General features: G+C 39.6%; 1 protein-coding gene across 1 annotated transcript in view; it reads left to right on the forward strand.

Annotated features, from left to right (window-relative positions):
* Nucleotides 1–1043: 1043 nt before the first annotated feature.
* The window catches only part of SGPP1 (sphingosine-1-phosphate phosphatase 1), a 37131-nt gene continuing 12124 nt past the window's right edge, over nucleotides 1044–26050 (forward strand). The window contains exon 1 of the mRNA XM_044229504.1: nucleotides 1044–1889. Within this exon, the coding sequence (XP_044085439.1) occupies nucleotides 1176–1889 (714 nt within the window). The 5' untranslated portion in view covers nucleotides 1044–1175. The remainder of the gene's footprint in view (nucleotides 1890–26050) is intronic.

The following is a 26050-nucleotide window of genomic DNA, read 5'->3' on the forward strand; positions in this document are numbered from 1 at the left end:
ATCTTACCTGAAGTAACTTCCTGGATTCGGAGTTCAGAGATCTTCTAATAAAAACTGTGTTTTCTAGAAGTCAAGTTTCTACCTTGTGAGGCATGGAGGTTGAGACTCTAAATCACTGTCACCGATTACTTCTATGCAAACCCTCCTAGCTATTAGAATTTATTAAAAGCGGGACGCCTGGGTGGCTCAGTTGGTTAAGCAGCTGCCTTCGGCTCAGGTCATGATCCCAGCGTCCTCGGATCGAGTCCCACATCGGGCTCCTTGCTCGGCGGGGAGCCTGCTTCTCCCTCTGCCTCTGCCTGTGCTCGCTCTCTCTCCCCCTCTCTCTGACAAATAAATAAATAAAATCTTTTAAAAAAATTAAAAAAAAAGAATTTATTAAAAGCAAATTCTACATTTAAGTCAAGAATAACTGTGATCTCTTATTTGATTCATGGCCCAGGATTGTCCTGGGACCTACATCTAGCCTTGCCACCATTGGTCAATGGGCACGTGGCTTTCAGGACATCAACCGTCAGAGACGGCTCTGGAATGACTTGTGATGCCCTGAGTGCAACGCTTCCGAGCCCGTGGTGGTGGTTTCGCCTTCCTTCACCCGTTAAACACTTGATTCTGTGCCAGCAGGATGTCCGGGTGCTCGGCCCTTCGCACTGCGGACGCCCGCGCCGGGATCGTGGCCTTTCCGAGTCAGCGCTCCTCAGAGGGAGCCGGCACCACAGCGGGAGGGACACGAGGGCTCAAGTTGGCGAAGCGGGGCGGGCAACATCCGTCCGCCGAGCGCCGCGACGCCTGGTGGAGGTGAAGGCGAACCTCCCGGCTGCCGCCCCGCCGAGCCTCAGCACCCAGACGCCTCCGGATGCGCTCGCGGCCGCCCCGCGCGGCCCGGCCCTCTCCCGGAACGGCGGTGGGGGGCGGGGCGGGGCGCTGCGCGCGCCGGCGCGTGGAGGCCGCGGGCGGCGGCGGAGCGCGCGCGGCCGGGGAGGGGCGCGCGGGGCGGGGGCGCGCGGCGGCCGCTGCGGCCTGTGGCGCCGTCACTCGGCAGAGCCGATCGGGTCCAGCTGTGCGCCGCTGCTGCTGGCCAGGCGCGCGGGGACGGTTCGGGACTGCGCCGGGGGCCGGCCCGTCCTCCCGCGGCTGACGTCCTCCCCTCCGCCGGCCGCTCTGGTCCCGTTATCATGTCGCTGAGGCAGCGCCTGGCCCAGCTGGCTGGCCGTCTGCAGGAGCCGCAGAAAGTGGCCCGTTTCCAGCGGCTGTGCGGGGTGGAAGCGCTCCCGCGCCGCTCCGCCGCTCCCGCCACGGATCCGAGGGAGGATGAGCAGGCGGAGGCGCCCCTCGCCGGAGACGCCCGGCGCCGAGAGCAGCAGCCGGGGGCGTCCGCAGGCCCCCAGCCGCCCGGGAGCGACCGCAATCAGTGTCCCGCCAAGCCCGGCGGCGGCGGCGGCGGCGGCGGCGGCGGCGCTCCCAACGGCGTGCGGAACGGGCTGGCGACCGAGCTGGGCCCGGCCTCGCCGCGGCGCGTGGGGGCCCTGCGCCGCAACTCGCTGACGGGCGAGGAGGGCGAGTTGGCCCACGTGAGCAACTGGCCGCTCTACTACCTGTTCTGCTTCGGCACGGAACTGGGCAACGAACTCTTTTACATCCTCTTCTTCCCCTTCTGGATCTGGAACCTGGACCCCCTTGTGGGCCGGAGGCTCGTGGTCATTTGGGTGCTGGTCATGTACCTGGGCCAGTGCACCAAGGACATCATCCGCCGGCCGCGGCCCGCATCGCCGCCAGTGGTCAAGTTGGAGGTCTTCTACAACTCCGAGTACAGCATGCCCTCCACCCATGCCATGTCCGGCACCGCCATCCCCATCTCCATGGTCCTCCTCACCTATGGCCGCTGGCAGGTAAGGTTCCCGCTCCTCGCCTGCTGTGCCTAGGGGAGTTCTCCGCGGGAGAACCCGGAGTTCTTTTCGCTCCGCACAGTTGTTTTAATTTGGCCGTTCCCCTTCCAAGCCTCTCTTTCCACGGATTTTCACAGTCCCCGCGAACAGGCCCTTTCTAGGTTTTATAAAAATTAAAGTGATCGGGGGAAACCTAGAGACTTAGCTGTCAAACTACATTCTAATAGTACTGCCTTTCTTAGAACCCAAAGGAAATGCTATTCGTGGAGTAACACATTATCGGGCTTTGGTTGAGTTTTTAAATGGTTTTAATTCTTGTGATGCACAGAATATAATTGTAATTAATTATAGTGTTCTTATACGTCATCGTTAGGTAACTAAGACTCACTTTTACCATAATATCCGCTGCTTTCCCCCAAACTAACTCTGTTTTAGTCTTGTTTATAAAACCGTAGTGTAATTCCAAAACAAACATTGTTGTTCTAGGCAATGAAGTAATGAATTTTAAACGAAAGCCGCTGTTTATGGAAGTTAATGGAACACAGCCTGAGTTCTTTTTTTAAGGGGTGTGGTTGCTAATTTGCTGATAGACACAAAGCTTAATTACCTTCTGAATCACTGATCTGTAGTATTAGTTGTTGAGCCACTATGGGATTACTATTGCATTAGCTTTGAAAACGCATACTTTTAAAGTTTTTCTTAAAATTAGAGTTCTTGGTCAGACTGGTGGGTTTGTAAAAGTGTTCTATATGACAGCAGGGCCAGCCTGACAATCAGGGATGAGTTTTTAATGGTAAACATTTTGTATTTTGCCTGCTTCTTTTGGCCTCCCATTTCTCACTTTTTCATGGTCCATAAATGTTACATGGGTTTGAAAACTCATTGTTCTCTATGGAAACAAAATTTATTCTTAGACTGCTGTCTTGTTTTATCTTTTAAATTGTAAGGAGCTTTGTTCCTACTGCATACCAGTCCCTTAATTTAAGAATAAAGTTGGTAATTATGGAGAGTCTAAAGACTCAGTCTTCCTCGATTTCTTTTTTTTTTTTTTTTTTTTTTTTTGCCTTTAGAGCCCCAAATCAGGTTTGTTTTTTTTTTAAGATTTTATTTATTTGACAGAGAGAGATTACAAGTAGGCAGAGAGCCAGGCAGAGAGAGAAAGGAGGAAGCAGGCTCCCTGCTGAGCAGAGAGCCCGATGCCGGACTTGATCCCAGGATCCTGAGATCATGACCTGAGCCGAAGGCAGCGGCTTAACCCACTGAGCCACCCAGGCACCCCCCCAAATCAGTTTATATTGAGAAATACTCAATTCTGTGTAAAACTCTATTATGAGACGCTTTCTTATTCCAGATTTAATTCCAGTATAGATAAAATCGTGTCCCCATGGGCGCTTATGTGCAGTGCATCTCTCTTACAGTAACATGGAAAGTATGTAATGTGCAGGGTAAGAATGACAGAATTACAAGGGAAGAGTACCATGGACAGTTTTTTTTCTTTGTATTTAGCCAAAGGAAATATAGAGGATATTCAGATTATAAAGTAGTGCTGCCTTTTTTGAATGATAAAGATTTCAAATCTTATTTAAATTACATTTGGCGTGATACTAGTTAGCTAATGATGTTTCTCTTATTTTCATGAGAGGTTCAGGATTCTATTATTGTAGGGCCTTTTTTAGAACTCCTCAATGAGTAACTATGTTGCTTGCTGTTAGTGTTAGAAGTCCAAGTAAGAGAAAGTTATTTTTTGCTCATCATTTATTCAGAACACATGCTAACAGGAAGTCAGAAAACAGCACTGCCGATCATTTATGGATTGTAGATACTAGTATTCTAACATTTCAGGGCTATTTGAATGATCCGAATAAACTTACATTATAGTTTTTGAATAATGTAATATATTTAGTTCAAAGTCTGAGAAAATTGTAGGTCGTTCAGTTTTAGAAATTGAGCTAGGCAGGACTTCAGAAATCACTTACTCTCAAACATCATTTTATAGATGTGGAAACTGACCTATTAGAATTGGTCTTGTAAAATTAGTTAAAATTTCTTATTTTACATGTTTTACTCTAAATTTGAGTAAACTTCTAAGTTTGAATAATTGATTTGCTGTTAAAGAGGAAAGCCTCCGTTGTATGGAAGTCCTATTTATAAATGTTTGTAATAATCTAGTTTAAAAATTAAAATGACTTTTTTTTTTACTTTTTAAAAATCCTTGTTATGAATTGAAAACAAAAGTACCTCCGGAAAGCCTCCGTTGTATGGAAGTCCTATTTATAAATGTTTGTAATAATCTAGTTTAAAAATTAAAATGACTTTTTTTTTTACTTTTTAAAAATCCTTGTTATGAATTGAAAACAAAAGTACCTCCCTTTGCTTAAGTTGTTTCGGTCCTGTTCTCTGTCAGTACTATTGTACTTCAGAGGCTTGTATTTCCAGGGTGGTAATGAAAAAAAACATTGGTGGGGCGCCTGGGTGGCTCACTTGGTTAAGATTCTGCCTTCCATTCAGATCATGATCTTAGGGTTCTGGGATAGAGCCCTGCATGGGGCTCCCTGCTCAGTGGGGAGTCTACTTCTCCCTCTGCCACCACCCCCCACCCCCCGACTTTGCTCACTCTCTAATAAATAAAATCTTTAAAAATATATCTTGGAAACTTGGGATAAGAATTAGACAATGAAAGCCTGGTGTTTTTCTAATAGTAGTTTTGGTTGACAGTCCTGTCCATCTGCTGGGCCCCTACAGCTTATTCAGGACAAGTGTGGTTACTTCTGTATGCCCAGGATGCTGAAATGGCTGTGGAAGCAGACTTATCTCACATACCATCCCTCTGGTATGGAATAACTACTGAACTCCTCCCTGCCACTTAATGTTCCTACTTGAAATCTGCTCAAGATTCACCTCCTACACAGAGCCTTTTTAGTTAACCCCTTTGTTTCATTAGTCCTTATTTGTTCTTAAAATGGTCATGGACAAAAAAAATTACTTGGGGCTTGTTTAAAGTGTAGGTTTCTGCACCTTACTTCCAGAGATTCTGATCCATTTGCTGGCTAAGTGAGGGTGTAGTGCATTTTACTGAACTTTCCCCAAAGATTTTTGAGGAAAAAAAATGTACTTTCTTAAACCCCTTTCAGTAAAATTAACTCTTGATCCTTAAAATATATTTTACATTTCTCCAACATTGTTGTCTCACCTTTATTGCGATTCCAGCTTTTGAATCTTTTTAAGGTATGTTATAATATCAAAAGAGAGATGTGGATAGTATGACTCCAAGTGGTTATTTGATTCCAGGAGAATTTTTTTATTCATGGTGATGCAAGATAGAAAATGTATGGCATTTCTCCAGGTATTAACTTGATCCATTTAGCCCGGACAATAATTACTACTCTCATATTATTTGTTGGAATCTTTTGTAGCCTAAGTTGGGAAAAAATAAGGAATAAGGAGCAGCAGGTATTAAGAACATAGTCCTTTGAAGAATAATAAAAAATTAAAAATAAAGCACTCCTTTTGTATTTATTTTTGCATGTTCTTTCAAAAAATAAAAATTCTTAATTCTTTAATAGTATGGCATATAACAAGTTCTAATTACCTGATTTAATAAAATTAAGAAAGTTTTAGATTAATTTCATTTAAAAAAATTATCACCACACTATAGCCAAACCCATTCCCAACTAATCTATATCCTTTCACTAATTTTAATAATAATAATAGTAATTCTATAATTAACATTATTAACATTTATGATCTTAGTAGAGGTCAGACATTTTTTGAAAGGTCTATTACCTGATTTAGTCTGCTCTTAAAACATCCCAATGTTTGGTTCTACTATTAATAGAAGTTTAAAGGAAACTAAGGTAGAGGGAGGTTAAGGAGGTGAAGTAACTTGACAAAGTAACATAGCTCTGGGTAAGTCTCAGAGGGCAAATTTAAATCTTTCAGACTCCAGAGTTTATGCAGAAAACATTTCAAATCACACGATGTGATTTTTAAAGAATTGTTGGTGATAAATATTTTTGAAATAGGATTGTCTTAAACTACAAAAAGTTTTTATATGCCTTGAGAAGATAATGTGTATGTACATACATATGCAATATCTACAAGTATTTGTTTTAAACATATATTAAGTTGTTGACTGAAATCTTTGCTGATTTTCTCACATTTCCTTCTGTCTTCCTACTATAAATAAAAAAAAATGCCATAAACATAAGAACTTGGAAAAGAAAAGCATATAATATACTTTATTAAAATACAGTTTATTGTATATAATAAAGATACTGAGATCATGAAAAGATAAAAGGAAGACAGGAAGTAAGAGCTACAGGGGTGCCTGGGTGGCTCAGTGGGTTAAGCCCTGCATTGGGCCATCTGCTCAGCAGGGAGCCTGCTGCCCCGCCCGCCGCCATCTCTCTGCCTGCCTGTGATCTCTCTCTGTCAAATAAATATATAAAATATTAAAAAAAAAATGTAAGAGCTACAAAAGTACAAAAGTGGGTCATAAATGACAGTGACTAGAAAAGGCTGCAAGAGCCAATGGAAACTGATCACTGGTAATTCTGAGAAGAAACCGTTTTTTCTGTTTTGTTTTGTTTTTTTATAAATTTTTTAAAAGATTTATTTATTTAACAGACAAAGATCACAAGTAGGCAGAGAGGCAGGCAGAGAAAGAGAGGAGGAAGCAGGCTCCCCGCTGAGCAGAGAGCCAATGCAAGGCTCTGATCCCAGGACCCCGGGACCATGACCCATCTGAAGGCAGAGGCTTTAACCCACTGGGCCACCCAGGCGCCCCAAGAAACAGTTTATTAAAAAAAAAAAAAATCAAATTGGTTTGCTCTTTGATTTCTTTTTACCTAGTGGCATACTTATGTTTTTAATGCATATTTTCCTTATTTTATAAGTGCTTATTATTAATTCTTGATTTAAAATTAATTAAATTTATTTGTTTGAATGGGGAATACATAGAAAATTTAGTATTTACATGAAAATATGAAGTGGAGAGGGCATTTCTCTTCTTCTTCTATTCTATGGCTACCAGAATCTCTATTCCAGGGGATTCACTCTTAAAAATTTCTTTTTTAGCCTTCTAGAAAGTCTTGTCTATTATAGACATGTATCTGTATAGTTTATTTTTTCATACAAATGGTAACATACTATACTGTTCTGGACCCTGCTTTTCTCATTTAGAAGTATATTGTAGAAAGATTTTCCTTTTCTTTTACCCAACAGTTAGTGGATACTAACTTTGTATTTAACAATGGTTTTAAATGCTTTACCTGACTTAATTCTTTTTGATTCCCATAAAATCCTCTGAGTATTATCACTGGTTAGCAGAAGAAGAAACTGAGGTGGTGGGAACTTAAGTAATTTGCTCCAGATGACTGCAAGTACATAACAGAGCCTGGATTCAAACCTGGTTTGGCTGCAAAATTACATTATGCTACTGTATTATATAGCCTTTCCATATTACATAGAGTTGTGTGTAATTTTTTCACATTTTACTTAAGTTCTAATACACATATATATTTTTTAAAGATTTATTTATGTATTTATTTAAAGATTTTACTTATTTTATTTGACAGAGAGAGAGTGCACAAGCAAGGGCAGGAGAGGGAGAAGTAAGGCTCAAGCAGCTGAGCAGGGAGCCTGACACAGGGCTTGATTCGAGAACCCTGGGATAACCTGGGCTGAAATCAAGGGTTGAATGCTTAACCAATTGAGCCACCCAGGCGCCCCTGCACCAATATATTAACGTAGCATAATTTATTTAGTAAGTTGACTATTCCAGTACTGCCTATTCAAACCTTTCTCATATTTGTTTTCTATTAGATTACTGGCATTTTACTTACTGATTCTTTTTTCTGAAGCTATTATTTTTTTTAAGATTTTATTTTGTTTGTTTATTTGCCAGACAGAGATCCCAAGTAGGCAGAGAGGCAGGCAGAGAGAAAAGAGGAAGCAGGCTCCCTGCTGAGCAGAGAGCCCAATTCCGGGCTCGAGTCCAGAACCCTGGGATCACGACCTGAGCCCCAAGCAGACGCTTTAACCACTGTGCCACCCAGGTGTCCCTCTTTTTTTTTTTTTTTAAGATTTTATTTATTTATTTGACAGAGCCAGTGAGAGAGGGAACACAAGCAGGGGGATTGAGAGAGGGGGAAGCAGATTCTCTGCTGAGCTGGGAGCGCCATGTGGGGCTGGATCCAGGACCCTGGAATCATGACCTGAGCAGATGCTTAACCACACAGCCACCCAGGCACCCCTTTTTCGAAACTATTCTTTTGGGGATTTTTTTTTTTTTAAACTGTTGCTTTACCTTCAAGTAATATTATACCACTTCAAGTATACCTTAAGAACCTTATAAGACTATACTTCCATTTCCCCCTCTCCCTTCCTTTATATTATTGTCATACATTTTATATCTAGATGTTATAAAACAGTAATTCATTATTATTTTTGTATAATGTTCCAGCATTTCTAGAAAATTTTTTTTCTCCCCTCTTCTATCATCTCCTCCTGTTCTGGAACTTCAGTTTCATGTATGTTAAATTGTTGACACTGGTCACTCACAGATCACTGATGTGGTGATGATGATTGCAGTGTTTTTGCTCTCTGATTAATTTTGGATTGTTTCTATTGCTATGACTTCAGCTTCATTGATTGTTTCTTCTGCAGTGTCTGATTTTCTGGTAGACTCCTCAAGTAGGATGGGATATAGTTTCAGATACTGTTTATTTTATATCTAGAAGCTCCAATTATGTGTTTTTTAAGTATTCCATTTCTCCACCCATTATGTTCCTGTTTTCTTTTACATCCTTGAGTATAAGATTTTAATAGCTGTTTAAAGATTCTTATCCACTAACCATCATCTTTGTCATCTTTGTGTGACTCTAGTATTTCTCCCGGATCATATTCTCCGGCTTCTTTGCCTAGTAATTTTTATAGTTTTAGATTGTGTTTATTCCTTTAAATAGTGTCGGACTTGGGCGCCTGGGTGGCTCAGTGGGTTAAGCCGCTGCCTTCGGCTCAGGTCATGATCTCAGGATCCTGGGATCGAGTCCCGCATCGGGTTCTCTGCTCAGCAGGGAGCTTGCTTCCTCCTCTCTCTCTCTCTGCCTGCCTCTCTGCCTACTTGTGATCTCTCTCTGTCAAATAAATAAATAAAATCTTTAAAAAAAAAAAAATAGTGTCGGACTTGATCGTGGTTACAGTTAAATTACTTGTCAACTTAAGCTGAGAGCATCCAGAATAACCTTAGTTTAGAGCTAATTTGGCCTCATTGCTAAGATGATAACCTTTTTAAAAAATATTTTACTTACTAGTAATCTATACACTCAGTGTGGGACTTGAATTTACAAGCCTGAGATGGAGAATCACATGCTCTATTAATGCAGCCAGGCTTTCCAGGTGATAACCCTACAAAGACTGCCCAATTCCCTTAGTATTCTGCCTAATGGGAAAGCATTTCTGGTCTTACGTGAGCTTTGGGAATTGTTTGGCTTACTATTTTCCCCAGAGAGGTGGATTTTCACCCCATGCATGCACACATTAGTACTCAGCAAACAATTTCCAGAGACCCCCTACAGTTCTTTGGGGCTCATTCTCTGTGTGGATTCCTCTCTTGCTCTGTGCGCAAATTAATGCCTGCTTTGGCCTCTGCGAATTCCACTCTTCTTCCCTTAACCCAGTGAGACTGCTAGCCTTTGTTTTGGTTCCTCCTCCTATGCTACAGCCTGGAAACTGCCTCCAGCAGCAAGTTAGGGCAATCATAGGGCTCATCTCATTTATTTCCCTTTTCTCCTGAATTACAGTTCATGCTGCTTGTTTTCCAGTATATGAAAATGGTTGTTTTATGTAATTTGTCAAGTTTTCTGGCTGTTTATAATGGAATGGCTGTTGTTATAGCCATTAATCCTTTATGGACAGAAACAAATCCTCTCACCTTTACTTACCTTGTTTTTTATATTACAAAAAACTTACTGATAAGTAATTCATATATAATTCACCCATTTAAAATATGCATTTCAGTGGCTTCTGATATATTCATAGAGTTGTGCAACCACCACTACAATCAACTTTAGAATATTTTCACCACCCCCCAAAGGAACCCAATACGCATAGTAGTCACTCTTCATCCCCCCCCCAACTCCCCAGACAAGCACTAATCCACTTTGTCTCTATAGATTTGTCTACTCTGGACATATCATGTAAATGGAAGCATACAGTATATAGTCTGTTGCTGGTTTCTTTCACTTAGCATGTTTTAAGATTCATCCATATTATAGCATGTATCAGTGCTTTATTCCTTTCATTCCTTTTTATTCCTTTTTATTCCTTTTGGAATGTACTATTCCATCAGATGGATATACATTTTATTTATCCCTTCACCTGTTGATAGACATTTGGTTTTACTTTTTGGTTATTTTGAATAATGTTGCTATGGATAGTTTTGTGTAAGTTTTTGCATGGACATATGTTTTTGTTTCTCTTGGGTTACTGATTGGTTTTTGAAGCCCTTTATATTGTGGTCACATTACCTTTTTGTCCATGTATGATTTAGAAATGCTTTCCTATTTTCTTCCTACCATTTTTTCCAAGCAGAATTTTTTTTTTTAAAGATTTTATTTATTCATTTGACAGACAGAGATCACAACGTATGCAGAGAGGCAGGCAGAGAGAGAGAGGAAAGCAGGCTCCCTTCTGAGCAAAAAGCCTGATGTGGAGCTCAATCCCAGGACCCTGAGATCATGACCGAAGGCAGAGGCTTTTTTTTTTTTTTTTTTTTTAAGATATTTATTTATTTGATAGACAGAGAGAGATCACAAGTAGGCAGAGAGGCAGGCAGAGAGAGAGGGAAGCAGGCTCCCTGCCAAGCAGAGAGCCCGATGCGGGGCTCGATCCCAGGATCCTGAGATCATGACCTGAGCTGAAGGCAGAGGCTTAAACCACTGAGCCACCCAGGTGCCCCAGAATTATTTTTTTTTAGGTATCTTTTGTTTCATAGTTTCTGGGTTTTGTATCATACATAGAATAGCCTTCTACTGTTGTTTCTTACAGTATTTCTGTGGTGATTGTGGTGTTTTTTTTTTTCTTAAAGATTTTATTTATTTATTTGACAGAGATCACAAGTAGGCAGAGAGGCAGGCAGAGAGAGAGGAGGAAGCAGGCTCCCTGCTGAGCAGAGAGCCCGATGCGGGACTCGATCCCAGGACCCTGAGATCATGACCTGAGCCGAAGGCAGTGGCTTAACCCACTGAGCCACCCAGGTGCCCCTGTGATGGGTTTTTTTTTATGCTTAAATCTTTTTTTTAAGATTTTATTTATTCAGCAGAGATCACAAGTAGACAGAGAGGCAGGCAGAGAGAGGCGGGGGCGGGGGGAACAGGCTCCCTGTTGACAGAGAACCTGATGTGGGACTCGATCTGAGGTCCCTAAGATCATGACTTGAGTGGAAAGGCTGGGTTTAACTCACTGAGCCACCTAGGCGCCCTATGCTTAAATCTTTTTTTTTTTTTTTTTAAGATTTTATTTATTTGACGGAAATCACAAGTATGCAGAGAGGCAGGCAGAGAGAGGGGGAAGGAAGCAGGCTCCCTGCTGAGCAGAGAGCCCGATGTGGGACTCGATCCCAGGACCCTGGGATCATGACTTGAGCCAAAAGCAGAGGCCTTAACCCACTGAGCCACCCAGGCCCCCCATATGCTTAAATCTTTTAACCATCTCTTTCTTTGAGGAAGGAATCTCACTTGATATTCCCCAATAGCATCAATAGCCCATTTTCGCCTACTGACTTGAACTGTCACTTTTATCATATATTAAATATAGGTATATACTTGGGTCTGTATCCATATTTTTTACTTAAAATTGATACATCTGATATTTGTGTGCAAGTTCCATACTATTACATTTATTGTAGCTTTATAATATTTTTTTACTTATTCTTCCTGTTTTCACTTGTTTATACAGTTTATACAGTTGTTTATACAGTTTTTTGTATGTACTTTGGATTTTGTTTTTCTAGTTTTTTTTTTTCTTTAATTTTATTTATTTATTTGACAGAGATCACAAGTAGGCAGAGAGACAGGCAGAAAGAGAGGAGGAAGAGGCTCCCCTGCTGAGCAGAGAGCCTTGATGCAGCCTCAGTCCCAGGATCCTGAGACCATGCATGACTGAGGGGAAGGCAGAGGCTTTAACCCATTGAGCCATTCAGGCGCCCCTGTTTTTCTAGCTCTAAAGGAAAAATCCTGTTGCTATTTTTTTTTTATTGGAAAGATAAAATACTACTTTCATGTCTAAAAAATTTGATCTAGGGCGCCTGGGTGGTTCAGTGGGTTAAGCTTCTGCCTTTGGCTCAGGTCATGATCTCAGGGTCCTGGGATCGAGTCCCACATTGGGCTCTCTGCTTAGCATGGAGCCTGCTTCCTCCTCTCTCTCTCTCTGCCTACTTGTGATCTCTCTCTCTCTGTTGAATAAATAAATAAAATCTAAAAAAAAAATTTGATCTAACCTTAGTTTTGTATATATTTTGAGATATGGATCTGATGTAATTTTTTTCACACTGATAATTAATTGACCTAATACTATTTTTGAATAATTCATCCTTTCTCCACTTATCTGTAATGCCACTTAGGTTATATATCAAGTTCCCATATATGTATGGGTGTGATTCTGGGGTTCTTTGTTGTGTTTCACTTTTTTTTTTGTCTATCTCTTTATCACTGTCATGCTTTAGAGTAAGTCTTACCTTATGACATTGCTTCAGCGTAATTATTAATTGCTTTAGTCTTATTTAATTTATGCTTTAGAGTAAGTCTCATTAATTGCTTTAGAGTAAGTCTTATTTATGAAAGTTCTCTACCATATTCTTCAAGATTGTCTTGGCTGTTTTTGAGTATTTGCTTTCAACATACATTTTAGAATGAGTTCTTTAATTTCTATAAAAAACTCTGGACTTTTATTGAAATCGCAGTGAATTTATAAATGAATGTAGAGAGAACTGATAGCCTTACAATATTGAATGTATCTGTGAATATGGTGAATCTTATATATTTAGGTTTTCTTATTTCAATGGAGTCTTATAACCTTCATATAAATTAAGTATAAATTGTTAGATTTATTTGTAGTTACTTTATATTTTTTGTTATTGTTATATGTTATATGTGTATATATATATAACATGTTATATGTTATAATGTTTGTTAAAAATCAAATATTTTAACTTTGGGGCTGGAAGATAGAAACATGCTTGATTTTTATGCATTGATCATATAAACAGCAACTTTTTTCAGCTCTCCTTTAATTTAATAATTTATATGTATAATCTCATTTGTTCTTCATAGAAAAAAATCGTATCAACTAATATGATATTTATTTTTTCTGTTGCAAGTGTACCTTTTTTCTTGACTAAAAAGCTTTAATAAAGGTAACAATATTAAATTCCACAAATATAATCCTTTCATTTTTAGGAAGTACTAGCCAGTATCACAAGCCCTACAGATAACAGGGCAAAAACCCCAAAATATGGTCTGTTTGCTTGGGAGAGATTAGATTGTTGTTTTAGGAAGACTATTGTGTCTATAGTATAGAAAATGGACTAGAGAGCAGTAAGACTGGAGGCAGGGAAACCAGACCAACTAAGATGTTATTCCACCAATTCAAGGGAGGAAAGATGGGAGGCCTAGGAGACTACGAACAGCTGCCTGATTTTATATGACTTGTGAACTGTGAATGATTTTTTTACATTTTAAATAGTTGAAAAAAGCCACAAGAAGAATATTTTGTGACAGGTGCAAATTATATGAAATTAATAATTTTAGTGGGGATTCCTAAAACCTTATTGAAACACAGCCATGTCTGTTCATTTATATCTAGATTGTGTGTGATGCTTTTGTGTTACAGCAATAGAGCTGAATAACTGTGACACTGACTATGTAGTCCACAAATCCAAAATAGTTACTATCTGGATCTTTTTTTAAAAACTCTACTGGCAAAAAAAAAAAAAAAAAAAAAAAAAAAACCAAAAGAAACCTCTACTGGCCCCTGAACTAGATAGTGTCAGTGGGAGTAGAAAGAAATGGATACCTTTAAGAGATATTTAGAGGTAGAATTGACAAGACGTGGTGATTAATTCCAGTTGGCAGTAAGGAAGAAAAACAGGAGTAAAGGATTATTTGGGAAGTTGAGTAGTAGTAGTTTAATTTATAGAAATAGAAAATCTGGAAAGCAGGAGGAGAATTCCATTTTAGTTTTAATTGAATGTGAGGTGTCTTTAAGACAGAACTATCTGGGAGACAGGTCTACACATGAAAGAGACCTAGACATATTTACCACAAAGATAGAAATGTATTGATCCAAAGGGACATGGCCACCTCAATGTTTATAACAGCAATGTCCACAATAGCCAAACTGGAAATAGCTGAGATACCCATTGACAGATGAATAAAGAAGTTATATATACAATGAAGTATATATATACACACACACACATGCAATTTGAAAGCAAATACTCAACTATAATGGAGTATTATGGAGTACAATGTATAGTATACAGTACAGTATAATGGAGTACAATGGAGTATTACTCAGCCATCAGAAGGGATGAATATTTATTATTTTTATCTATGTGGGTGGAACTGGAGGGTATTATGCTGGGTGAAATAAGTCAATCAGGGGTGCCTGGGTGGCTCAGTGGGTTAAAGCCTCTGCCTTCGGCTCAGGTCATGATCCCAGGTCCTGGGATCGAGCCCCGCATCGGGCTCTCTGCTCCGCAGGGAGCCTGCTTCCTCCCGGCTCTCTCTCTGCCTCCCTCTCTGCCTACTTGTGATTTCTCTTTCTCTGTCAAATAAATAAAATCTTAAAAAAAAAAAAAAGAAAGAAGTCAATCAGAGAAGGATAATTATATGATTTCACTCATATGTGGAAAATAAGAAACAGCGCAGAGGATCATGGGGAAGAGAGGGAAAATGGAATGGAAACTCATCAATGAAGAAAACCCACGAGAGACTTTTTTTTAAAAAAGATTTTATTTATTTGAGAGAGAGAAAGCACGAGAGGGAGAAGCAGACTCCTCGCTGAGCAGGGATCCTGACTTGAGCTGAAGTCAGTGACTTAACCAACCAAGCCACCCAGGCGCCCACCATGAGAGATTCTTAACTCTAGGAAACAAACTGAGGGTTGCTGAAGGGGAGGTGCATGGGGTGATGACGTAGCTGGGGGATGGGCATTAAGGAGGGCATGTGATGTAATGAGCACTGGGTGTTACATGCAACTGATTAATAATAGAACACATCTGAAACTAATGATGTACTATATGTTGGCTTTTTTTTCCCTAAAAGATTTTATTTATTTGATAGACACAGCTAGAGAGGGAACACAAGCAGGGGGAGTGGGAGAGGGAGAAACAGGCTTCCCACTGAATGGGGAGCCCAATGTGGGGCTCAGTCCCAGGATCCTGGGATCATGACCTCATCAGCTAAAGGCAGACGCTTAACATGGCCACCCAGTCACCCCTAACTGACTTTAAATTAAAAAGCAAAGCAAAGGGACGCCTGGGTGGCGCAGTTGGTTGGACGACTGCCTCCGGCTCAGGGCGTGATCCTGGAGTCCCGGGATCGAGTCCCACATCAGGCTCCCAGCTCCATGGGGAGTCTGCTTCGCTCTCTGACCTTCTCCTCGCTCATTCTCTCTCTCACTGTCTCTCTCTCTCAAATAAAAAAAAAAAAAAAAAAAAATCTTAAAAAGCAAAGCAAAGCAAAGAGACCTAGACGGGTTTAGTATCATCAGCATATATGTGCAGAAAGAATGATAAGAGTGAGTGGTACTGCCCCTTGGAGAGTACATACAGTGAGAAGAACAGAGGGTCTAAGGAAAAAACCTTAAAATACATTAATATTTAAGGAATGGATAGGGTAAAAAGAAACAAACAGAATCTGACAAGTAGCAGTTTGAGAGGTAAGAAGAGATCTTAGGGATTATCTAACTAAGGCTGTGTGTGTGGCGGGGGGTTCTTTCTACCAGCTTAAATAAAAAAAAGAAAATTTATTTGAGGACTAGAAGGAATATCTTCTTATGGAAGTCAAAATCAAGAAAATGCTGTCAGGCTTCCTGAGGGAATGGAGCCAGGCCCCTGGAATGCTCAGGCAGTGCCATCCATCTGTTTCTTGGGGTTACATGGCCTCTCATTTGTTTCCTTCTCTCTCTGCTTTGGCATGCATGTCAGCCTTACCCTGCTTCTACATTATTTCAATTTCAAGCATACAACAGAGAGTCATGACTGACTTTCATTCAATTATAATTAGAGAAAACAATCTAATCAGCTCATTCCAGCCAATGGATTTGCTCCTTCAGGACCAATTGTCCATACCTGATCCAATAGTTGTAGTAAAAAAAGTAGGATCAACACAGTATTAGCATGTCTCCAGGGCCACACTGCAGGGGGGCTTACGCAGGGATATATGCAGAAGGAGTATAAATTGGACAGTATCATAAAAAGAATATACTATAAAGGGAAGCTACAAGTAGAAGAGTGTTTCTAGAAAAGGCTAGTAATTAATATTTTTTATTTGTTTTGAAGATTATATTTAGTTGAGAGAACATGAACGGGGGTTAGGGGCAGAGGAAGAGGGACAAGCAGACTCCCTGCTGAGCGGGTAGCAGGACTCAGGGCTTGATCTCAAGACCCTGAGATCATGACTTGAGCCAAAGTCAGCTGCTTACCTGGCTGAATCACCCAGGCACCCCTAATTAATATGGTTAAATGTTGCTAAAAGGACAGAAAAGCTAAGTACTGAACTTTATAGAAGACTTGTAAAATAAAAATAGAAAAAAAACCTAATGTTAAATTTTTTGGTATTTCCTGACAATTTGAAAATAATTTCAACCATATTGTATATGGCGTTTACTTTTTTATTTAATATAATGTGTGATACTTAATTTTATAGGACACTTATCTAGGCCACGATACCCAGATTTTGGGGGCAAACACTACTGTAGATGTTTCTGTGAAGATATTTTTTAGGGACACCTGGATGGGCTTAGTCGGTTAATTAAGCACCTGCCTTCAGCTCAGTCATGATCCCAGGGTTCTGGGATTGAGTCTCACATCAGGCTCCTTGCTCACTGGGTACCTTGCTTCTCCCTCTACCTGCCACTCCCCCTGCTTATGTGTACACTCTGACAAATTTAAAAATCTTTGAAAAAAACGATATTTTTAAGGTGGTTATTAACATTTCAATCAGTAGATTTTGAGGAGATTATCTTGCATAATATTGGTGGGGCTTTATCTAATCAATTGAAAGCCTTAAGAGAAAAAAAGACTGTGTTCCCCCCCCCCCCCCCCCCCCCCCGGAAGAGGGGATTCTGTTCACCTACTATCTTTGGACTTGAGCGACATCAACTTTTTCCCGGATCTCCAGTCCACTGGCATACCCTGCAGATTTTGTATTTGTAGCCTCCATGATCTTTAAAATAAATCCAGTAATAAAGCCAATTCCTTGCAGTGACTTCCCTCTCCATTTATGTGTGTGTGTGTATCTTACTGGTTTTATTTCTCTAGAGAACTCTAATCTTTTTTCTCTATCAGTAAAAATTCCCAGAAAAAAAATTTTTTTTTTTTTTGTTAAGATTGATTGATTGATTGGAGAGAGAGAGTGTGTGTGTGCAAGTTGGGGAGATGGAGAGAAGGAGATTCCCTGCAGAGTGGGGAGCCCCATGCGGAGCTTGATCCCACGACCCCAAGAGTATGACCTAAACCAAAGTCAAGAGTTAGACACCTAACCAACTTAACTACCCAGGCACCCCTCTAGAAAATATTCTTAATGAATGAAACACTTTCATATTCTTGCAAAATAGTTTTTATATTATAGGACTGTACTTACTATAGATACTGTTATCTCCATTTATAGATGAGGAAACTGATACAAAGAGATTATGAAATTAGCCCATTGTCCCACACCTGAAGAAGTAGTCACCTTTGGCGAATCAGCCTAGCTTACAATGATGAGGGAACAGAAGGCTGGCTGAGAACAAAGCAAAAGCTGACACCCTGCAACCTTCCTCTACCCCCACTCCTGGGTGGGACATATGTGACATTCTTTAAGAATCTCCCACCTATTTTTTTTTTTTTTAATCTCCCACCTATCTTAATGTTAATACCTTGCTAGAGGGAAAAATGACCTTGACAATGCCTCCTGTATCTTGTAGGTCCTCTTTAGCATATGAAAGTTCTATTGAAACCTCCCTTTTCCTTACCTACCCAACCCCATCCTACTAACCTACCACCCCTCACAACCCCATAGCAGCAGCTCTTTCTGCCCACCGGTCCTGTCCCCGTGCTTAATAAAACCATTTTGCATCAAAGATGTCTCAAGAATTCTTTCTTGGTCATCGGCTCTGGACCTCCATCCCACTGAACCTCACCTATATTCTAAAACTTCATCAACAACCCCCTAAGAGTCCCTCAACTTTAGGGCAAATATTTTGTCCATGCAGTCTTGTCCATCAGAAATTGAGAACAGGGGACACCTGCGTAGCTCTGTGGGTTAAGCCGTCTGGTCTGCCTTCAGCTCAGGTCATGATCCGGAGGTCCTGGAATGGAGTTCTGCGTCCGGCTCCCTGCTTGGTGGGGAGTCTGCTTCTCTCTCCCTGTCGCTCCCACTGCTTGTGCTCCCTCTCTCTTTGACAAATAAAATCTTTAAAAAAATTGAGAACAAGTACTGAGTTTGGGCAGGTTTCTCCACTGAAGAATTTTAAAAAACCTTCATCTACCATCTGGACTAAAGAGCGGAAAAGCTGCCACACAGAAAAAGATGAAGTGGATATGGAAGAAGAGAGGATCCTGTGACTGTCTAGTTGATAGCTCCAGTTTCTTCTTTAAGCCTTAGTTTCCTTTTGCCTTAGGGCTCAGTGAGATATTCAGTATCCTTATAATACTTTATTTTCTCTACATAATTCAATTCCTATTATCTACATTTTTATTTTAAACTACTACATTATAATCAATAAATACTGATTTGTTCATCATTGTATGGTGTATATAATTACATGATAAACATTTTTATATATGAATCCTTGGTCCACATTTCTAAGACTTTTTAGGAGAGAGATCACTGTGTCGATGTATATGAACACTTAGAGCTTTTTTATGTATGGACAAAATGCTTTTCAGAAAGGTTGCATCAATTTTTATTCAAGTAGCAGGGTATGAAAACAAGGCAGATATATCATTAACGTGGTAGCCTTGTCATCTGTTGTTTACATATACACTATCCATTTCTTGAGTTCAAAATATAGTTTTTTTTCTGGTGCCTGACTTTGTCCCATATTTAAATTACTATATGGGGCGCCTGGGTGGCTCAGTGGGTTAAGCCGCTGCCTTCGGCTCAGGTCATGATCTCGGAGTCCTGGGATCGAGTCCCGCATCGGGCTCTCTGCTCAGCAGGGAGCCTGTTTCCCTCTCTCTCTCTCTGCCTGCCTCTCTGCCTACTTGTGATTTCTCTCTGTCAAATAAATAAATAAAATCTTTAAAAAAAAAAATTACTATGAAAATTCTAAATTCTATTGAAGACAGTTTTTGTCATTGCTTTAATTGCAGGTCATTTTATTGACTTTTACTAACCTCAATGAATGCGAATGACAAATGACACAATATAAAAACTAATTTTGATTATGTGTGTTAAAGAGTTAAGGAAAGCATATCAGTAGGAATAAAACCGTTTAGTAGAATAACAGAAGGGAATGTTTAGATAAGTGTTCCCATAATAGGCTGTGCAATGAAAAGATTAGATCGTGGTGTCAAATTAAAAGCATCTAGGAGGTCATATGATCTGTTCTCCATTTGGTAAATTTTTTCTAATTTGAAGATAATGTGAAGGACTTAAAATTTTTCTTTAAGCTTTTTTGATAAGACCTAAAGATTTAAGTAAAACTTCCTTATTAGAGGACATAACATAAATTTAGCAATAGCTCAACATTCTCTTAAGAAAAAAATAAATAAAAACTAGAAACTCCTACCAAACTTAAAATTATTACCTATTTGTATAGTGATAAAAGTGTAAAGTAACAAGCATGGTAAATTGGAAAAGGTATCAGGATAGGCCACTGGAAGAATAAGCGTCCCTGCGTCGTTTCTTCATCTGTAAAGAAAGGAGAGTGGAATTAATATCTTTAAGATCCCTTCTACCTCTAATTAAGTTTGTACCTAGCTCTATTTTAAGAAAAACCTAAATAAAAAAGATCTGAGAGATAATCTGCTTGATACAGTGATAGAAGGAATTAAACAACATGCTATTAATCAATGACAGCTTAGTATAGTGGTTAAGAGCTTAAATTTGGGAATTAGACTTTCAGTGTTTGAATCTCAGCTCCATTACTTAATGCCTGTTTAATTCTGGACCTCTCTTTGACTCAGTTTCATTTGAATTAGAATATCTACCCCACAGGGTTGTTCTATGATTAAATGAGCTAATATTTCTAAAGGTCTTAAAACAGTGCCTGGTACACAGTAAGTTGTGTTAAGTAAAATTATTTAATCTTTTAACCCTTCAATAAAGAACAAATCCACATTTACTTCTTGTAACATCTTCCTAGAAATGAACTGTGGCTTTAAAAAAATCCAGCCAGTTTATTTGTCAAGTAAAGGACTGGGATGGTTAGGAATTAGTAGAGTGTGACAGTCAAGGGGAGGAAAGAACAGTTGCAAATATGTGTGCATCAGAAGTGAGAAAAAGGTTGGTTAGATTGTTATTGCAGAGGAAAAGAGGAAGAGGACTTATATAAAAATAGAAACTAGGGCTCTTACAGAATTGCTAAATTTGCCAATGTGGAGAAGACAATTTGAGTTTTCTGTTGCAGTGCTCTTCCCATTTTTAAAATTACTGTACTTAGTTGCTCCTCTTCCACTTACCCTCCCAAGTGCTGAAGCGGCTCTGTAAGAGCTATTCATACCCCAGGCTAAATTTGCTCCCAACCCTGGAGATTTGAATAGGGATTTTTTTAAGAAACAGATCCCCATGGGATCTGTATTAGACACTGGAAAAATTCTCTGGGGCTTTGTAGCAGATAGGGCTAGATTATCCAACAGACGATTATATAAAAATTTCTTTGATACATTAGAATTGGAATGAATGAATGAATGAATGGGTAACTGCCTGAAGGATTGAATTTACTAAGTTTCTCTTGTTTCTACTCTGGTTTTCACAGAGAGAATCAGGAATTTCTTGTTCATCCTAACTGTCTGGAAAGCTGTGGTCTGCCTGCCTGCAGCTGTAAAATGATACAAGCTAAAACATGTAGTCCTTTTCTTTCCTTTTCACAAATCCCTTCCCTGTAACAGAAATTGGGAAAGAGATCCTATTTTGTTAACCTAAGTCTACATCAGATAGGATGGTAATAAACAGTAGTTTCCTTTTTTTTTTTTTAAGATTTTATTTATTTATTTGACAGAGACACAAGAGGGAATACAGCCGGGTGGGGGTGTAGTGGGAGAGAGAGAAGCAGTCTTCCAGCTGAGTGCCATGCAGGACTTGATCCTAGGACCCTGGGATTGTGACCTTGAGGGGGAAGATCGACTGAGCCACCCAGGTGCCCTAAATAATACTTTCCTTATTGTGGTTTTTAATAAAAAATATACTTAAAATTATAATATTTACTTGATGAGTTCTGTTGCTAAATTGATACTTTGTAACTTCAGAATTCAAAAGAAACAGTAAGATGACACCAGATATAAATAGGTGAAATTGAGTTGAAAATGCTTTAGTTCACATATTTGTCTTAATGTATACATTAAATGACTGCATATGGGTCAGTTTTTGTTATTATTTTACCTTTTTGAACCCATATATTATTATATACTATACTAGCCTGCCAGTGTGGAAAGTACTATGAAGGAAAACATGCTGTTGTGATTATGTTTTTTGCTTTGTTTTGCTTTTAGTATACAAAATATAGTTCATAATGTGCTATTGTAGGAAATTGTTTTTATTTCTATACAATTTGGTTACTTTGTTTTAGAAAGTGTATATTAGTTTTAAGAGCTTAAGTTACAGAATCCTTACCTAACAGTGATTATTCTAAAACAAGCATTGGAAATTCCCTAAGCTTACTCAAAAGGGTTTTCAGATTCCAATTTATTGTGATGGATTCCGGAGATGCTCTTAGAACTAAAGGTTAAGGCGGCCCAGGTTTGAGGCCAGGAACTGATGGGCCTGTGACCCTAAGGTTATCATGAATGTGATAAGGTAAGACTGATACTCTCCTGTGGCTGAAGGCTTATGTTTACTTTACTTATCAAGTATTTATTGACTGACTACTATATGTAGACACTTGTAGTCACTGATAATACAGTAGTGAACAAAACAGATTCAAGTTCCTGCCCCCCATGGAACTTAAATTTTTTTTTTAATATTTTATTTATTTATTTGACAGAGAGAGATCACAAGCAGGCAGAGAGGCAGGCAGAGACAGAGAGAGGGAAGCATGCTCCCTGCTAAGCAGAGAGCCCGATGTGGGGCTCAATCCCAGGACCCTGAGACCATGACCGGAGCCAAATTCTGCCTTTAACCCACTGAGCCACCCAGGTGCCCCCGAACTTAAATTCTTGAGGAAAGAGACAATAATTAAAATAAATACTATGACTTTTTAGATATGTACATATATATACATACACACATACATACATATAGAGAATATACATAATATCTATTATATCCTAATGTATAAATATATCCTATGTCAAAGACAAGGTCTGTAACTTCTTCCATTAATGTTTTGTAGCTTTCAGTGTACCAGTCTTTTACTTACTTGGTTAAATTTATTCCTAGGTTATTTTATCCTTTTGGATGCTATCGTAAATTGAATTTTCTTAAATTCCTTTTTAGACTGTTAAGTGCTGGTGTATAGAAACAGAACTGATTTGTGTGTTTTGATCTTGTACCCTGCAACTTTGCTGAATTCATTTATTAACTCTAGTAGTTTTTTGTGGATTCTTATGGGACTTTCTTTTTCTTTTTTTTCTTTCTTCTTACAATCATGTTGTCTATGAGTAGAGGTAGTTTTACTTTGTCCTTTCCAATTTAGATGTCTTTTCTTTTTCTTGCCTAATTGTTCTGGCTAGAACTTACACACAGTGTTAGATAGCAGCGGTGAGAGGTAGACATCTTGTCTTTCTCATCTTGGGGAGAAAACCTTCAGTCAGTCATCATTAAGTGTGTTATCTGTAGGTAGTTCATAAATGCCCTTTATCATGCTGAAGAAATTCCCTTCTTTCCTAATTTTTTAGTGCTTTTATTATGAAGGATGATCATGGGTATTTTTTTCTGAATTCTGTTAATGTGATATATCACATTAATTTTTCTTTGTTGAATCACTCTTGCGTTTCTGGGATAAATCCCATATCATACATCATGGTGTATAATACTTTTAACAAATTCTTGGATTTGGCTTGCTAATATTTTGTAGGAGGTTTTTGCACCTGTACTTAAACAGGGGATATTGATCTGTAGTTTTTTTGTGATGTCTCTCTGGTTTTGGTATCAGGGTAATAGTGGCTTCACAGAGTTAGGAAGTGTTCACTTCTGTATTTTTTTGTTGTTGTTGTTTTGTTTTTTTGTAAGAGCTTGAGAAAGGTGGATATTAAATCTTTTAAAAATGTTTGGTAAAGGGCGCCTGGGTGGCTCAGTGGGTTAAGCCTCTGCCCTCGGCTCAGGTCATGATCCCAGGGTCCTGGGATCGAGCTCTGCATTGGGCTCTCTGCTCGCTCAGGTCATGATCTCAGGGTCCGGGGATTGAGCCCCACATTGGGCTCTCTGCTCAGCAGGGAACCTGCTTCCCCCATTCTCTCTGCCTGCCTCTCTGCCTACTTGTGATCCTTCTCTGTCAAATAAATAAGTAAAATCTTTTTTAAAAACTTAAAAAAAAAAAAGTTTGGTATCGCTGCTCGGCCTTTTGGCTAAGATCAAGTGTAAAAAGTTTGGTAAAATTCACCAGTGAAACCAACCGGACTTCAGGGACCCAGACTGATGGAAGTTTGCCTGTCCTGTGTACATGTCAGCATGTGGCTTCCAGGGTTACATCTATAAGGAAGAGAGCTCATAGAATGATTAAAAGTGGCATAAGTCACTTTTACCCAGCTCATTGGCTAAACTAGTCACATAGTCCCAATCTAAGTGCAAGTGAACCTAAAAATGTGGATAAGGAGTATTTGATGAACATTACTGTTTAACACCTGTTCTCTTATTTTTTCATAGCACTTAACACACTTGAACACATAGTATTTAACACATCTTATATAATCTATATATCTTTAAATATCATATAACTTGCATATTTTATGTTCACTATTTAGTGCCTTCCGCCAGCTAAAGTGTAAGCTTATTCTCCTAGAAAACCATACTGCTTACAGTTTCTTGCTGGTGAGCCTTTGTTCGTAGTGTTCCTGCTGTTTATAATGCCTTTTATCTTTTTTGCCCTGTACTCCTTTTTTTTAAAGATTAAATCCTACTCATCTCCCAGGATAACTTGGATAGTATTTAATCTGGGTGACTTTGTTAACGTCTTTAAGTTAGGTGCCCATCCCTTAGAATCCCTCGGAATTTTTAGGGTATTCTCATAGCACTTACCTCACTATATAGTTACATGTCTGTCTGCCCTCTTAACCAAGTTTCTCATGCATGTGGAAGAACACTGGAGAAACAGGTAGAGCCTGGAAAAGAAATGATGAGGATCTGAGTAAGGACAGTTTAAGAAGAATGGAAAAGAGTTGACAGAATCGAGACGTATTTAGAAGGTAGAATCAGCAAGATGTGATTATTGGTTGAATATGAGGGATAAGGAAGGAATCAAGGATAATTCATGTTTCTCAGATTATTATGTGGGTTATGAGGTTTCTAAATGAAATAGGTAATATGAGAGGAGGAACAAATTTGGGTGATAGGATGATGACATTGGTTTGAAGTATAGTGGGTTTAATTAACTCCAGAGAGAGAGAGATGTGCAGTAGAAGGTGCAAGTGCAGGCATTGGCCATATGGTTCTTTTTTTTTTTTTTTAAGATTTTATTTATTTTATTTGACAGACAGAGATTACAAGTAGAAATAGAGGCAGGCAGAGAGAGAGAGAGGAGGCAGCAGGCTCCCTGCCGAACAGAGAGCTGGATGCGGGGCTCGATCCCAGGACCCTGGGATCATGACCTGAGCTGAAGGCAGAGGCTTTAACCCACTGAGCCACCCAGGTGCCCCTGGCCATATGGTTCTTAATGCAAGGAAATGATAGGTCTTTGGCATGTGAAGTAGTTAAAAAATAAAAGCTGAGACTACCAAGAACTGCTAAGGGCAGAATTCTTATTTATTTAGGAAGTGTTTAAGGAACAAGAAGAAGAAGATAGGCCCTTGTGTGGGAAACACAGAAAAAAAATACATGGTGAAAGAGGAAAACAGAATGTGGTACTAGAGAAATCAGGGTATTTAGACTTACAAGAAAGTGGTGGCCATGTCAAATACAGTAGGTAAGTCAAATCAAAACAACTATGTAGTAAATCTTCTACCACGCTTCTTGAAGCCCTACTAACTCGCTCCTTTCAACTTCACTTCTTATTGAACCACGTTGATTCTGATTAAATTGAACCACCTTGGCTTCAGTTTCATGGAGAGATTTGAAGTTATAGAGCATCAATTGTGTCCCCTTCCTTACTCCTTTACAAACTTGCCACTGTGTCCATCCATCATTTCCTCTTTCCCTCGAATACAAGGAGATTCAAAGCCAAGTCTTAACGCTAGTGCCCGATACCAAGAGTTATCTACACTTTGGTTTTTTTCTATTTTTATGACTTTCTGATTCCAGTCCCCCCCCCCCCACACACACACAATTTTTCTCAAAGGTTACCATTTGAAATTTTACTGGAGGGGCAGAAGTGGAAAACCAGTTACAGGGTGTTGAATACTGAATACAAGATAGGGAAGTACCAAGAGAAACTACAAATAGCAGTCAGTGATGGAACTGAGAGGGAGATAATGCTCAGTCTTCCTCCCCAGGGAAGCAAGGATGCTTACATGGATCAGATTCAAGCACTATCCCAGAGGTATTTCATTTTGGAGCTACATGAAAAATGTCTCCTACTTGTTTTTCTTCTGCAGCATGCCAGTGATCAAGTCTTGACTATAGAAACAAAAACGAGCCAGTTCT

Source organism: Neovison vison, chromosome 13, assembly GCF_020171115.1.
Source record: "Neovison vison isolate M4711 chromosome 13, ASM_NN_V1, whole genome shotgun sequence".
NCBI lineage: Eukaryota > Metazoa > Chordata > Mammalia > Carnivora > Mustelidae > Neogale > Neogale vison.